This window comes from Enoplosus armatus, chromosome 3, assembly GCF_043641665.1.
Source record: "Enoplosus armatus isolate fEnoArm2 chromosome 3, fEnoArm2.hap1, whole genome shotgun sequence".
Classification (NCBI taxonomy): Eukaryota; Metazoa; Chordata; class Actinopteri; order Centrarchiformes; family Enoplosidae; genus Enoplosus; species Enoplosus armatus.
In genome coordinates, this window is record NC_092182.1 from 11,208,904 (window position 1) to 11,225,740 (window position 16,837).

The 16,837-nt window shown below is 41.2% G+C and overlaps 1 protein-coding gene across 1 annotated transcript; it reads left to right on the forward strand.

The window, feature by feature from the left end:
• Window positions 1-13,661: 13,661 nt before the first annotated feature.
• LOC139282849 (leucine-rich repeat neuronal protein 2-like) lies at window positions 13,662-16,037 on the forward strand. The gene has a single exon (XM_070902745.1). It carries the CDS (start codon window positions 13,662-13,664, stop codon window positions 16,035-16,037), a length of 2,376 nt encoding a protein of 791 aa, XP_070758846.1.
• Window positions 16,038-16,837: the final 800 nt, after the last annotated feature.

Below are 16,837 nucleotides of genomic sequence, written 5' to 3' on the forward strand. Positions count from 1 at the left end.
ATTGCTTCTGTACAACGAACAGAGGACTGGCAGACTCTTTTATACTCCTGGGTTCCTCCCCGTATCTGCAATATCTCTAGAATATGTTTGACGTGGTTTGACCACTCAGCAAAACTCAAAAGTCAAACCCATTAATTTGTTTGGTCAAGACCAGTGTTGCATTGGATTTACAGAAAGTACTGATAACCTTCAAGTGCCTTTTGATAATGATATGGTCCGATTAAATTAGATATTGTCAAGGTTATTGTTGTTGAGTGCGGTTCACTCTGACAGCATTTTAAATTTAAAGTTTTTTAGTTTAAACTTTGCTTTGCGTTTTTCAGTATTGTAAGTACATTTATTGTTAATGATTTGTTTTACAAAAGATCCTTACAATGTAAGTGCATTTCACTCAAACCCAAATAATTCTTAGACAGCAGAATTTGTGTTGCAGTATTTTCCATTAACACAAGTTGTTTGATACATATGTTTACTCAGTTGTCCTTAAGTTATCTGCTACATGCCTTATCACCCTCAGACATGGTTTAATGTCAGTTATTGCTGTTAGTCTGTCATCTGACATGGACGCTGTGCGTCATATAGCAATGGAAAGAGTTTTTTTGTCCTTTCCTGTCCTTGACTGCAGTTTGTAGATTTGAATGCAATGTGGATTGTGAAATTAGTCTTACACCGCCTGTGCCATCTCTCTAAATCTTCATCAACGGACTATGACTTATAATGTTTTACACTCAAAGCTCCCATTTATCCTCCACCTGTGAAAGTCCAGTTTTTGTTTTATCACATTTGCTCCAAAGGGTTTTATAAATTTAAAACTCAAATTTTAATCTACAAAACATAAGTTTATCTGTAAGTTGTAGCGCTAAGTAATTTAGGCGGAAACAGTCACATTTTAAAAGCTTTAATTACAAGCTGAAAGCAGAAAAAGTGCTTTTTAAATAAAGTTAATAACAAACCAAATCTATGTAGTATTTCAGTAACTGATAGGCATGGAATGAGGCCAGACACATAAAGCCATAAATCATCTGCATAAAGTAAAGCTTCTCCAATGTTTGAATGTTCACACGGAGGTGAATGATTTAAGACTGGATGGAGGTTCAAAAACTGAGGTCAGCTGCTCATAATGCACCCTGACCATTATATTTGTAAAACAGATGAATAAATAGACTCTGAATTAATGACTACAAAAGGACTTCATCATGTAATCATCACAATTATTCAGCTGACTTATATTTTAAGTCCTGTTCACAGAGATATACAGAAATATCACTACTTTAAAGTTCCACAACATTAGAAAGAAAACAACTTCTAAGAGAAGCAGTGGGAAACAACTTTCAGATGAAACATTTATAGCTGCACCTTATATGTGTGGATGAGATCATAATACAGGATATATTTCAACCTGTATTTATCCAGGCATTGTTGATAAGTAGCAGCAGCACCCTGCTTCACCTTCATAGTTACATCACACCTGGGAGCTGCCCAATACAACCACACTGTTTCACTGGTGACGTCTGAGTAGTTGGCTGTACTTCTAATGGACACCACCTCTGTTGTTTCAGTGTGAACGGGAAGAGTGTTACTCATTTATCTCAGGTGGAAATTTTACCTGCTGGTAGCACTAAAAAGTCGAGGGATCACGAGAGTCATGAGGATTAATCCTCTGGACACCTTGGATATCCAAATATCATGCCAATCTGTTCAATAGTTGTTGAGATATTTCAGTCTGGACCAAAGTGGTGAACCAGCAAACATTGTCATCCCCAGAGCCACATTGCTGGGATGACTAAAAGAAACACAAGGCAATCAACACTGAGCCAGTATCTGCAATGTGTATGGACAATGCCATGAAATGCCATTTCCAATAAACACATAATCACCTCTGGGCAGCTCAGCCAGTCCTTGCCTTCAATTGTTTTTCACTGTAAATATGATTTGTCAACAGCAAAGTATTATCCCTGCTAACAACAGCTCACTGCTAAACTGCGTGATAAACACAGTGTGAAAAACTCCAGCCTATTGCATGAGGGTTTCAATTAGAGGGTTTAATAGAATAGAATAATATACAGTGTGTGCAGACCAGAGTGTTAGATGCACTACCAAATCTCACCACAAGAGAGAGTCAATAAGCCATGTAGAGTCCATTTTGGTCCATTTTAGATAAGATGGTCAAGAACATGAGATGGTTTGTTCTTGGATTAGTTTAGTTACCCCTCCAGTGATGTAAATGGAAATGAAATGCTCAAAACTTTCAAGTAAGCTGCAAGCAAAACAGGTCTTAACCTCTGAAAGAGCAGATTTTGTTCTTTTTTGCTGTGGAGATAAACAACTACAAATAACCACAAAGCAAACTCTTGCACCATGGCAACCATGCACAGAGAACCGGCAGATAAACACAGACCTGTTGCCATCTCCCACGCAATACAGACAGCTGCATACCACACACACACACACACACACACACACACACCTACACACACACACACACACTGTGCAAGTTAATTGAAATATCACAATTAATCACGTTGCTTTTGTGTATACACAATATAGAATAATGGTGACGCTCTGTAATTATAATGCAGTGACTGACAGTTTCTATTTTCAGGTCTTTCCCAGCGGGGGAGCAGGTGTGATTAAGTTGTACAATTAGCAGTCGCACTCTCTACAGTATGTGTGTCTGTGATTTTTCTTGATCCTGTGAACTTCCTCAGCGATGTAGGAGGGCATATTTAAAGCATAACAAGCCTCCAACAGTGTTTATTCTTTTCTGTTTTAGTCAAAAAGCTTTCTACTGCATGTACAGTATGATATCACATATTGTAAAGAAACTTAATCAAAATGTGAATACTGTGGAAAATGTGAGTGAGTAGCACTCAGTGTTCAGTCTGCTCCCCCCACCCCCACCCACCCACAAAAGGCAGGCTTCTCAGCAACCCATCGCTATTAGATACTGCTGGGCTTGTCACCATGGCAGCAAATTCTCAATCATTTTCTCTCTGCCATGTTTCTATGTGCGCACACTCTCTCTCACACACTCACATACACGTTTAGCTGTGATGTGGGAGGGTTGTCCTTGAGTCCAGCTGGAGAACAGTCCACCTGTGAACAGAATTCAAATGCCGTGACATGGAAGCGATGCTAAGCCGCGCATCAGCATGCCACATTTTCAACATTTTCACATGCAACCTGTTACAGGAGACCATGTGCCATTATGTGCTGTCATGCATCGCATGGCAGGTTTGTGTGTGTGTGTACATGCATGCTTTTTCTGATAATGTTCAAATGTACTGGGAACAAAGAGTCAATTTACTAATAATACCAGTGAATGTGATTTAGGTCCTTGACTCACTGACAGCTGAAAACACAGTCACATGGTGTCAGAGCACTGCCAGTGTATCACCATAACAGCAAGGACACTTTAATTCCACTTCTTATCCTTGAAATATGAGACACACACACACACACACACACACACACACACACACACACACACACAGTCATTTCTCTGTACAGATTTGGGACATTTTGTTCATCCAGCAGATTTATTAAAAAAATAACAATTTAACTATAGCATCATACATGACATTGTATCTCCAGCCATGTTCATGAAAGTGCCAACAAGAAAATAATTGAAACACCAGACGTGACTTGAATGTTCACGTCTCCCTCAGACGTCCGGGGTGGTTGACGTCAGCTTAGGGAAGATGAAATGAACGGAAGAAAGGTGACAAAGAGAAAGGAGAATTGATAGAGTGAGGAGAGATAAGAGGATAGGCAGAGCTGATTTTCTTTTCAATAAAAGCGACAACCCCCCAGTGTTGCTATGGCGACCTCCTCTCTCTCCCTTCCTTTCAGCGAGCTACCACTTATCCTTGCTGCCTTTCAGTCAGCAGGGCATGTGGGTGTGTGTGTGTGTGTGCTTTTGTGTGTTGGCTCCTGAATGAATCAAGCAAATGAAGGGGAAAGCCATTAGAGAGCCAAGTCAGTTTCGCACACACACACACACTCATGGACATGTGTCCTCACACACATTAATACACATTAATATAATCCCTCAAGCTGCAGAAATGCTTTATACTTTTAAGTTAACTGATTTCTCTGTTCTTTTCTTTCCATTCTCTCTTTTTTTTGCTCTTTCGTCTCATTCGTCTATTCTGCAGTAGCTCCTCTTTTTCTTTCTTTCACAACCTCTCGAATACACACATAACTTCAATGTATTTATCCTGCAATGAAAAGAAAAAACGCTAAAAAGGGAGCTATAAGAGTGTGTCTGTTTTTCTTCATTTTTTTCTCCCTTTAGCAAATGGTCAGTGATCATAGAAGCAAAAGGTGAATCCTATACCATGAAACAGCACAGTTACAAAGTATGCAGTGCCCTCAAATTCCACCATTTGATGGGTGGAAAAAATAAGTAAAAAGAGTACTCGCAATTCAAGTATTTGATCACATCACAGAGAACAGCTTACAGCTTTGCTGTACTGGTCACATTGTCTCAAGCAAAAACACATGAGCACAAAAAACATGGTAACACAGACATTCGGTTTTTGTTTAAAACTCATAGCTCGTGTTGTTTTCATACTGTGGAGGAACTGCTCAAAGTCTGTGTGATTCAATATCAGCACTGGTGTATTTTTCATTACTGACCAGAGGCTGTGTTTCTATACACCTCTCTCCACTCTTCACAAGCACTTCATTTAATAAGCTCTCTTAGTGCTAAAATAAAATAAATGCATGTAAGTTTCGGGCAGCTGTCAGCATCATTTGACCCAGTAAAGACTCTGGATGTCATGCAGAATATCCATATAAACATTATATAGAGATATATCCATATCTTGCAATGATGTAATTTGTCATATGCAGTCTCAGAATCCACTAATGGTCAAATATATATTTTGTAGATATGGAGGCAATGCAGGAAGACATGTGTGCCCTGATCTTACAGTTCTGTCACTACAGGTAGAATATTTTGCATGAATCAGGACTGAGTAGCAATATCCTGCATTTGTGTACAACTTTAGGAGTGGTGCTCTGCAGTAAAACAGACGAGAAGAGATACTGAAGGACTTGTTTTATGCAAAATAGCTTTGCTTTGTAGAGTCGACATAGTTAATGTGGTTCATTTTGATTCTAGGATTCTTTCCACAAGCAACACATGACTCACAGGGACAATCGATGTAGCAATAGCGAGAGATATAAGGAAGTACCTTTAAAATTGAATCAACTGATTTTTTGGCAGCAAAAGCATTGGAATGTCATTGCTTTATAAAATTGAAATGGTTAACATGTTAGCAGTTGGCTATTAGATAGACATTAGCCAGATACAACATTATCATTCAATTGGAGTCATGTTTTTGCCCACCTGGTAAATGGAAGTCCAAAATTAACTTTAACGCTTTTAATCTCCATTTTAGTTTTTGGTCTCCACCAACTCCAGAGGGAAATATGTGGCTCTTTAGCAGATGAATGTTCCACTGTTATCACCAGCTGGTCAGTAACTTTGTCTGTCTGCAGTTTGGTGCTGAGAAGGAACCGTACAGTGGGTTTTTAGAACTTTTCCTAAACTTTTTCGCTGGACTCAGCTGCCTGCTGTGGCAGGAAACAACGCTGAGTCAAAAAATTTAAGTGGCACTGTTGACATTCACACAGCTGTTTGATCCATAGTTAATATAGAAATATTGATTATAGCAGCTTTGAAAATGGCATTTGGTAATAACCCATGGAACCAAACTCGAGCTGAAAACTCAGCACAATGAAACAGACTCAAGCCCCGATTCTGTGTCAAGACCTGACAGGCAGGTAGCAAAACGTTGGCCTCACTAGAAACTGATTTGGGGACCAATGTGAAACACACTTCACTCATGTTATGCTGCATGAGCTGCCTACCTCACGCATGCACCATGTCACAGCACAAACTATTCATTTACTATTATCTATATACAATTCAGTCTCCACCCGCCTTGCAACATTTGTATGAAGTATGGAGTGTCCTTTACTTCCAAGTTGATTCCCATGAGGGGTTATTAACACTGCTGCATGCATGCTATTTATCATGTTACTGCTGTATTGCTGCAGCCTGGAGCAATCCACAGAGTAGAGTTATACCTCCATTTTTCAAAATATAGCCAAAGTAATGACATAAGTTATTCCTTGCAGAGCTATGGTGATGTTATTGAAAATATATGCATGCTGCAGTAAGTCTGAGAGCCTCCAAATGTCTGCACACGTACTGGACTAAAATCCTATTCTTTCGTACATAAATTACCACCAGTAGCCACCACCTGTCAATTTGGCATTATACAGAAGCTGTTAGGAGAGAATATAAAAGCTGTTCACCCTCCCTCTTCAGAACCAGCATCTGAACAACAGTACATTAATTAAACAGAGGGTTTAATTACTTCATCGGTTTCTACTCTTGGCTATTTTCTACATTTCAGTTTTAATGATACAGACTTTTAGGCATAAACTTTGCTCAAGGTGTATGAGAGCTTTATTCTCAGAGCACTGTTAGAAAAAGGCTCATTAAAACCTTATTGAAACCTGAAGTTGTCTAAGCTCACAAAGTTATTTAAGCTCACGCAGTAGAAAATTGAAATCTGAAATCATGCTCTGCCGTGTGCTCTGAATAGTTTGTAAGGATTTAGAGACAATTCCACATTGAAACTAAACAGAAATGCAATTGCTCAACAAGTCTCTTTGATGACACGGCTTCAGCTCTGAAAAAAAGTTTCAAATTCTGGTTGAATTTTGAGGCAATCAGCAATTTATAGACACTGCAATGAGGATACTGAAATACAGAAACAATGCTTTTCATGATTGAGACTGTGTCTCTCCTGCTGCCATGACCCAGCATTATAAGCAGGTCTTTAATCTGCAGACCATGGCAGAAAGCTGAAAATGCCACCAGGAGCTAAAGAAAACTTCTCATCCAGCAAAAGTAATACAGTGTAACTAACACTAGCAAGCATTTTTCTCCTTCGGCTTGTGACACGGGAAAAGAGAAAGAGGGAGAGAGTGAGGCAGGCGGTAGAAAGAGAGGAGGAGAGTTGAGAGGGACAGAAGCTCTGCTGCAGAACACACCTCATCTCCATTTTAGCTGGGGGGAGAGAGGGAGAGAGAGAGGGAGGGAGAGAGATTCAGTCTGTGCCAATTCGCTCTTCAGCTTTAGTGACAGAGAGGGGAGAGCTAGGGAAGTAATATTTCAGGAATATTAAGAGATCCACAAACGTGTGACTGAGAGGGAGAAGAAGAAAAAAGAAAAAACATTGTGGCACGTGAAGCATTTGCAAAGAAAGAATGAAGAAAGAAAGAGAAGGACAGAGAGAGATGTAGCCGATGCTTCAGTTGCGGTAAGAAACCTGAAATATGTTGATTCTAAGCAAACAGGACATCGCAGCGCTCACCCAAACATGCAATCACTCATGCACACATGCAGCTGTGGACGCATGCACATCCACTCCGCTGAGTAAAAGCAGTGTTGATTCAAAGGTGTTGGTAGCAGGTGTGTGTGTGTTAGAAAGGGAGAAGCTCGGGGGGGTCTCTGTTGGCAGAGTAAATCACAAGTTTGTATGTATATGTGTCTGTGTGCATGCTAGAACACATTCAGCTGCAGGGCAATGCGTCTGTTTTTTTTATTTATTTAATTTTTTATTAATAGGATCTGCATTCAGCACCTCTATCTCTGTCAAACATCCCTTTCTCCTGCTCTCTAAATCCTCCCTCTTTCTATTCCGCCCTGTTGTAGTGTCGTAGCTGCACAGCACAAACAAACCTTATGCAATGGACCGTTTCCTGCAAGCATGTATTTCTACTCTGTACCTATATCTCCTTCTATCCATTAAAAATGTAGGTGTCTGGCTCTCTCTTTCTGCGGGATTGTAAAAAGCAAAGTCAAATGAATCCGAAGGAGAGGTATGTTTGACTTTAACTGCATTTAGACTGGTCTGAAATAACACAGCGTTGAATTCCTGTGGGGGTTTTCACCTCCATAGGGGTTCTGAAAACTTTCAAGCCATTGACTTCCTGATTGACTTCCTGCCTATTAGAGGGTAGAGACCACCATCTAACCAATGATCCCACATTTAAGTGTTTTTGGAAAGTAAAAAACACTTTTAGTTGAGTTCATCAAATGTCAGAGTAAGTAAGACTTGAAAAAAGTTAAGATTTTCCTCTCCAGAAAGCGAAGGTTTGTGTGTGAGTGTGTGTAGGTTTTGTATGTATGATTTTAAGCCGTCTTGTCCCACTTCACTGTATCATTGTATTGGCTTGTTTTCCTCTCTTGTACAGCAAATGTTAAGTGTCTGTCACATCCCTCTAATCATAAAAGTACCAGACAGGCTTGAATGTAAACAAGAACTCAGATGCTGAGTTTGTTGTATGCATGTCAGGTGAAGTGAGCAGGGTCACACCAATGACAAACTGTCTAACAAAGATGATCAAACTGATATCATTTTGATGCATTTGATTATGTTTTGTTTAATTGGTTGCCATCTAGGGTACGTGTGGGAACAGTAACTAGTGGAGGTTTAACAAACGTTCTAGGTACTGGGTGTGTGGGTGAGGGTGTGGGAGGGAAATAGATCCATTTATATGTATGAGAGAATACTGTTCAAATTGGTTCAAAGGAAAAAGAAAAACAAGAAGAACCTGTCAAATGGAAACGTGGATGGATTAGGTATTGATCCAGGAACCTTCACTGCATCTGTTGGGTTCAGGACAGATACGAAAGTCAAACAATCCAGAAAAAAGTCTGGTATGTTGAGGAGGACAGCATCTTTTGAAAGATAGGTTTGGGAGACTAAAGTCCACAATAATGCACGAATACACATCTGCATAACGGCTTCAGCTTGGCTTGAATAGATGTTTTTGTTCGACTGCGATTGTACTGAGCAGGTTCTATAAGGAGCAACAATTGCACATGTTGTAACTACAGTAGCATTTAACTGATGGTGCAGCCAGAATGGCCAGCACATCAGACTGTGACTCCTTAAAATTAGGAAATGTCTACTTGTGACCCTGCATCACGATTGAGACCAGATTGAGACGTGAGAGTGATTTACTTTCTCATACTGTTTAATTTGAAGGATTTTTAGGGGCCTTAAATAATCCAGTATTTCACAAAAACAAAGCAAAAATAGAAAAACCTTAAAAATAAGAAAAAATAATCAATTAATCAATTTCACATTTCAATCATTTTGTAACCCTTGTGATTGGGGGTCCCAGTGCCCAGGTTGGGAACCACTGACAAGATATTCTTAGATGTGAGTGTGTGTCTTGGGGAGTACTACTGCATATGTGAAAAAAGTTGTATAAAGTTGTATAAAACCTTGTGTGGCTCCAGAGATAAATCGCCTCTAGTGATGTCCCTTGAGTCAGGTGTGGCTGAAGACTACGAGTTTGAAAATGAAAACAATCTGTGGGTGTGGACTTAGAACGACCTCTGTAGCCCGCTCCTCTGTTTGACGTTAGCGGCTCAAGGCTAAATTAGCTGCTACTAGCATAACACACCCGAATTTCAAACCGAACTGTTGGCAGCAGAATTGCATTGTGGGTTTTGGTTTTGACAAGGAAGAAGAATGTGTGGAATAAAAAAGACAGATATCTGTGGTTCTGCTGCATTGTTTTGATCCTATTTTTAAACAGTGCAATGCTAAATTGTTTGAGTACTTTTTTAATTTCACAAAATGTATGGACTACTGGGATAAGATGAGCCTTATGTTAATGTTGGTGCTGTGATTGATCGACTCTTTCAAGAGTCAAGACTCTCCGCCTCACCACGTTAAGAAGGAAGAGTATTATTAAAGCTACTGAGAGGGAACACACGACTTACTTACTTACTTACTTACTGTGAGCAGAAACATGAGCTATACTCTTGTCTCACCGCTCAGCTGTGACTGACCGACATGCATCTGCGTCTTCCTTTGAAACAAGTTGAGCACTTGCTAAAAGAATTTATGGAAGCTGGAGTCAAAAGCCAAAACTGTTCATAACAGAATTGTGAAAATTGGCTCGTTTACCTCTTGTGAAAAATCATATTCAGTCACTATTTCTATTTAGATAAACACTTTCCTTAAGCAACATAGGTCTTGCAACTATTTCTTCTTCAGCTGTTGACTGTAGGATCACTTCAGATTTTAGATTAAGGTCAGTGTTCATCTTTTACTCTTCCTTGTATGGCCAGGGTGTTGCAGTCATAATAAACTTTCAAAGAAATCTGAGTCAGAGGAGTCAGGGGAGTAATAATGGCCGCCAAGAGCAAAAATATTCTCTGTTTATCCAAAGGACAAGAGATTGTGGAGCGCTGGAAGGAAACAGGGTTATGAAAGTAGCCACTGAGTCATACAGATCTATTTTACACTCCCTTTCTGAACAGTTCAAATTACTAGGCAGCACATGTCCTTTGAATACACACATCAGCACACACTTCCACTTTCCTGAAACTGCCAAAAACACTGCAAGCTTTTGAGAGCAAATGACAAAAACGGGGGGACATCAAAATTAAATGATGAATCCATTATTGAGCAGGTTGCATATGAAAAGATGAGAGAGTGGAGATGAAAGTGAATGTCTGATAGAAGAGTAAGAAGAGCCCCAGGAGGTAATAACTGCTCCAGTGTTTTTTTTTTTACTGTTACAGCTCAGAGCTTGGATAACATACTGCACTTAGTAGACACAAAGTCATGTGAACACACAGTGCTCACTTTGCTTAAACAGCATGGTGTTTGAATGCTAATAGCTTCTCTCTTCGTCTAAATAACTATGCTGAATTGAATCTGTCATCTGAATTGAATTTTTCTCCTTCTTGTTTGTAGGGGAAAAAAATTTGGCAAGCATCTCTCCACACTTTCTCTTCATCCACGAACAGACGCTGAAGCCTGCAGAGTTGCACAGTATTTCCTGTTAGTCATGTAGATTACAGACGTGGAGTTTTATCACACCAGATGCCAGGATGGGAAGGGACTTTGTAAGTGCTAGGAAAGGTAAAAAGTTCATCTTATGACAACTTTATTTATAATCATACAGAACTTAATCACATAAAATGAACTGACTTGTGGAACACATAGAGATTGATTCCTCAGTCCAGTCAGTGTTGTTTCATCTCTGTTCTTATCAAGTGGTACACAGATTGGACCAAAACAAGTAAATCTCAAAACACTGAGACAGAGTGAGGCTGGGAGATTTGTTTCCATGGCAACTATGCAGTAAGCCTTGCGTGGCTTCTCGGCATGTGTGTGATACCAATATCACATAATATAACTCGAGTGTGTCCCTCCAAGTATTGTTTTTCTTATAAGGGTGGGAAAAAAAAGCATAATTTGGAAGACAAAGGACAGTAAAACATCACTCTCCCTATGTCGACTCAATTACTTAATTAACTACTCAATTAAGTGAACTTAAATGACTATATGACTAGTAATAATCAGATCAAAATGTTGGTGTACAATTAATTCACATCAAATACTACTACAAACCAGTTTAGTTGTTGTCCATACACAATAATAATGTAATTCAACCCATTAACAAGCACCCCCTTCAAAATAAAAGTTACTGTTGTAAGTCTCAAATAAAGTCTTCTCAAAGTTAAAGCCTCTCTGTGACCGATTAGTACATTTCTGACTTTGGCAAACACAACTGCATTAATTTTGACTTGTTAATGTTTCTATGAATAAAACGTATAAAATCACAATCAAAACAACAAAAAGGTGACAGTCACATAAGAATTCTACACATGGGGGCGTTAAGGTATTGATGAATAGTTTTAGCATCCCCGCAGTTCTGTAAGTGCAGCACATTCCTAATATTAGAGGAGGATGTCCTAATGAAGCTGGTGAAACTTAAAGCTGCTATAATTAATATTGTTATATAAACAGTTAATCAAATGACAATGCATAATGTGAAAGGTATCACAGTTTATAACCTATAGAGAATTAGCACCAGACAGAGCCTTCTAGCGTGTTTCAGCTCATGCTTTTACAACCTGTAACTTTAACGTTTTGATTCTCTTTCAGCGCTCATATCAGCGTAGTTTTCAGCCACAGCAGGCAGTGTTTGACACCCTCTGAACACTACCTGCCCATCACCAAACAGCAGACAGAAAAAGGTTACCCACCAGCTATACTGGAGCATGCAGCAGCTAAAGTGCCAGATATATTTCTCAGCAGTTGATGGAGACCAGAGCTAAAAGGAGAGTAAATATCGGATTTACATTCTTCGGTTGGACAGAAAAACGACTCCAAATGAATGCTGATGTTGCCCTGTGTCTGCTGGATGTATAGATAAGCAAGTGTTTGCTAACAAGTTCACCATAACAACTTTACAAGGTGATATGTTAGTGTTGTGTTTAAATCTTGTTGTGCTGCCCCAAAGTGTCCAAAAAAACAATTAATGCAGATTTAATTACACAAAAAAATACTAATGTACTTTTTATTGAATGTAAAATTATTTACAATAAGCAGCACGTAATCTTTTGGTCTTAAAATCTGCTATCGAGAACAGGTTGATATTTGTGAGTCCAACACATTAAATTTCTCCCCATAGGGTGTTTTTGCACAACTGGTTCAGCTAATTACTGGGATGATCTGTGTTGTAGCATGAATACTGCAAAATGCTGTAAATGTAATTACTGATGTAATTGGTGTGTTCGCGAGTGTCTCTCCATGTGTGTGTGTTTTGTTACAGCAGCGGCTACATTCACGCAGTCTTTCCCATTATAGCCTTAAGTACAGAGGGCTGATAATATAAAAGATCCTTGGGGTCCTTTTAACTGTTACATAACAAACAACATTTGTGGGACGCTGTGTTCCAACAGGCACTAAATGTGAAGTAGTGACATGAAATATTTAAGTGCTACACGATTTCATCACTCCTGCATATTTGCCTATTCTCCTGTAGGCTGAAAGAAACACTGCAGAGCACTGTTTTTCTCACTTTCATTCTTTCAGTTTTTTTTACCATGATTCATTTGTGAATTAATCTGTCCGTGCCTGAATATGCTACTACAGTCAAGGCCAGATCTCCTCTGGAAAACAGAGATTCCCCTCTATGTGGATTTTTTCAGCCTTTTCTCTCCATGATGCAGAGCATCTCTGGGAACTGATGACATATAATGCTTAAAAATGGGTTTGCATCTGAGTGACACATTCGGTATGTGACTGTATCAAACAACTGATTTTAGTCTGCAGTTATTTTAGTTTCTCTCTGAATCTCTTTCTTTCTCTTCTTGTGTTTCTGACAAAACAGTGAGCTGCCACGCTGCAAGCCGTGAGTCCTCCACCTGTGGCCAGGATGTGAGATCGATGTAGTGACAACAAAGCCTGTCACCGAGCTACAGGCATTGTGCAGTCCCTGTTCTACAACTGCAATCAAAGTTACACATAAAAACACTCTTGGTATATAACAGAGTCCTTGACTACAAAGGGAGCATACACATTTCAGTTTTTTAGTTGTGTCTGAAGCCACTGTCAACAATATAATCGCTCTTTAATCAGTAACGATTTTATGAATGATGCCACTGAACCATCTGGCCTACCTTTTACAGTTTACACACACACCTTGAAACTGTTAATAACACGACTTGGCACATTTCTGGTCCAAATGATTCATCTCACATCCTCATAACAAACTCTTCCTCACCTCGTCTGAATCAGCTCCTGTGACCTGTAAGGATTATGAGGCCGACTTTAGTGTTTCTACAGACACAGTGTCTCCTGTGTGTGTTCATTGGTGTATGTGTGCCTGGTGCTGCGGGCTCGCTACCTCATGCACTACCATGGCACGTCTCCTGCCCGGTACGGTGTGTGTGTCAGATCAAGCCGTGGTTCTCCCCAGATTCTGTCTACCATGAAGCTCCTACTGTGGACTGCAACGACTTGCTGTTGACGAAGCTCCCCTTACCCATACCCATGAACACACACACCCTGCGCCTGCAGAGTAACCTTCTGTCTGAGCTCGACACTGCAGCGCTGCATGGACTCCCCAACCTCACCGAACTTGACCTTTCCCAGAACCACTTCAGCCGTGGCAGGACAATAACTCAGAGCTCCTCCCTGCCCTCTCTGCTGTCTCTTCACCTGGAGGAAAACCATCTCAGTCGCCTCCCTGATGCCTCCTTCTCCTCACTGCCAACTTTGCAAGAACTCTTTTTGAGCCACAATAACTTGCACTCAATAGCACCTGGAGCCTTTACCGGTCTGGATTCCCTATTGCGTCTTCATATTAACAACAATAGACTCACCACTGTTGACCCTCGGTGGTTCAGGGCTTTGCCTCGTTTGGAAGTTCTCATGCTTGGGGGAAACCCTGTAGAAGCCATGCCTGAGCGGGGCTTCCTGGCCCTGAAATCCCTCCGGAGTCTTGTCCTTGGTGGTATGGGTCTGAGAGGCTTGGCTGAAAAAGCACTGGAAGGGTTGGAGGGCCTGGAGAGCCTCTCCTTCTACGATAACCTGTTGACAAAGGTCCCCACTCAGGCCCTGAGGAGAGTGCCAGGACTGAAGTTCCTCGACCTCAACAAGAACCGCATCAAACTGATTGAGACAGGAGACTTCCGAGACATGGTCCACCTGAAGGAGCTCGGCCTGAACAACATGGAGGAGCTGGTGTCCATTGAGAGAGCCGCCCTGGAGAACCTTCCAGAGCTCACCAAGCTCGAGATCACCAACAACCCACGACTGTCCTACATTCATCCACAGGCTTTCCACCAGCTGAGCAGGCTGGAGAGTCTAATGCTCAACTCCAACTCTCTGAGCGCTCTACACCAGCACATCATGCTCTCCCTGCCGAGTCTTCAGGAGGTCAGTTTACACTCCAACCCACTGCGATGTGACTGCCTGTTTCACTGGGCCTCCGAGGAGGCCACTCATCCTCACATTGAAGACACACAAACAGATACGCAAACACCTCGGATGGTGCGTTTCATCCAACCCCAGGCCACGCTGTGCTCTGAACCCCCAGAGCTGAGATCTCGTAGGGTGAGAGAGGTGTCCTCCAGGGAGATGTCTGCCTCATGCCTCCCCATGATCCCTACCAGCTCCCTCCCCTCCTATGTTGGGGTAAGAGAAGGAGGAAAACTGGTCTTGCACTGCCGGGCTCTTGCAGATCCACAGCCTGAACTGTACTGGGTGACTCCATCTGGGCTGAGACTTGGTCCTGTACCAAGCCATGCATCTAAAGGTTTACCAGCTCCTGCTCCCTGCCACAGCTTGACAGCCTCTGAGGGATTCAACCTCACATCTGCCTCCAGCATCTCTCCCAGCCAGGATACCGAACATGATACTCCCTGTAACCCCTCCAAACACTATCGGCTACTGCCTGAGGGAACTCTGGAGATGAACAAGGTCACCCCCAGCGAGGCAGGATTGTATACGTGTGTAGCTGAAAATGCACTGGGAGCAGATACACGCAGTGTTACTGTTGGTGTGCACGGCAGAGAAAAGAAAAGAAAGAAGGGGATGGCCAATATGAAGGGATATCCTTTATTCAAAGCAAATGCCATGTTGGAGGTGAGGGAGGTTGGACAACACTATGCTATCCTGTCCTGGCAGAGCGAGCGCAACCTCCCTTCAACTCGTATATCCTGGCAAGCCATATACTCAAATGCACACATGCCCACATACACCACACGCATTCTGGCTGGTACACAGAGCTTCAACCTGACCCACCTGCAGGCAGAGACATTTTACCGAGTGTGTCTACATTTGGGGATCAGTGAGGTCGCCAAGCATGCCAGCAGGAGATCAAGAGAGAGCAGAAAGACTCAGTGTGTTTCATTCAGGACAAAGGATGTCCCAGAGCCTCAGTCCAGCCTACAGCTAAGCCCAGAACTGACCTCCACAGCAGTCACACTACTACTCCTCGCACTCATACTGCTGCTGCTGGCAGGCCAGAGCTGGGACACTGAGCCCGGCGAGGGGGCAGGAAAGCACCAGAGTACCACCCTCCAGGAAATCAAAAGTCCCAAGTCTCTGATCATCGATCAAAAGACAGAAGGGAGCAACGAACATCAGCCAAAGCAGAGTGAAAAACTGCTATTGCATCAGGACTGCTGAAATAATTGTTTGTGTACATTCAAATCCAGACAAAAAATACTCTGTCACACACACACACACACACACACACAAAATGTCAAATATACACTTCGTGAAACACAGCTAGAAGAGAGGAGTCATAGATCAGAGCAGTGGCGTAGAGAGAGATTTGTATTTATTTTATATACCGTATAAAGTATATATTGACATTGTTATTGTGTTAAGATGTATTGTAAAGAATGCCTAAACCCTAACCAGGGAAATTGAACTGGACAATCATGCTCCTGCAGCACAGTGAGTGAACACTGGAGAAACAAATCAGTCTGAGCAGCCGATGACCACTGGACTGAAACTAAAGAAAACCTGATTCAATCCAGGGACAGATATTTACAGTGGCTCAGACCTCCAGGGTATTTGTCATGTTTCTTGTTCCACAGACTGAACCATACTTTCTCCAAACAGATGAAACTCTGTCTCGGGACTGATGCTGAATGAAATTCCTGCATTGATGTAAACAACCTTTTGCTTAGCTTTCAGTACATTGGACTGGGTTGTCCACCTTGCAGTACATACATATACTGTATACTCATTCAGATTCCCTGCCTAACGCCCCCCCATCCTCTTTCAGTATAAAAGTGATCTAAAAGTGATTGTGTTAAATTCTATTTTGAGCTATTACACAATAAAATCTTTTTAATTTACACAATTTGACTCTTTATTTCTGTTTTATTACCACAAAACTGAGTTAAGATTATACAGAAAATAAAATTATTATTTGACAGGAGATAAAATCAATCAAAAGTGGTGTAAACATAGCATGA

Excerpts from the sequence above, each read along its gene's own strand:
- LOC139282849 (XM_070902745.1), top strand. The coding sequence starts at position 13,662 with ATGAGGCCGACTTTAGTGTTTCTACAGACACAGTGTCTCCTGTGTGTG.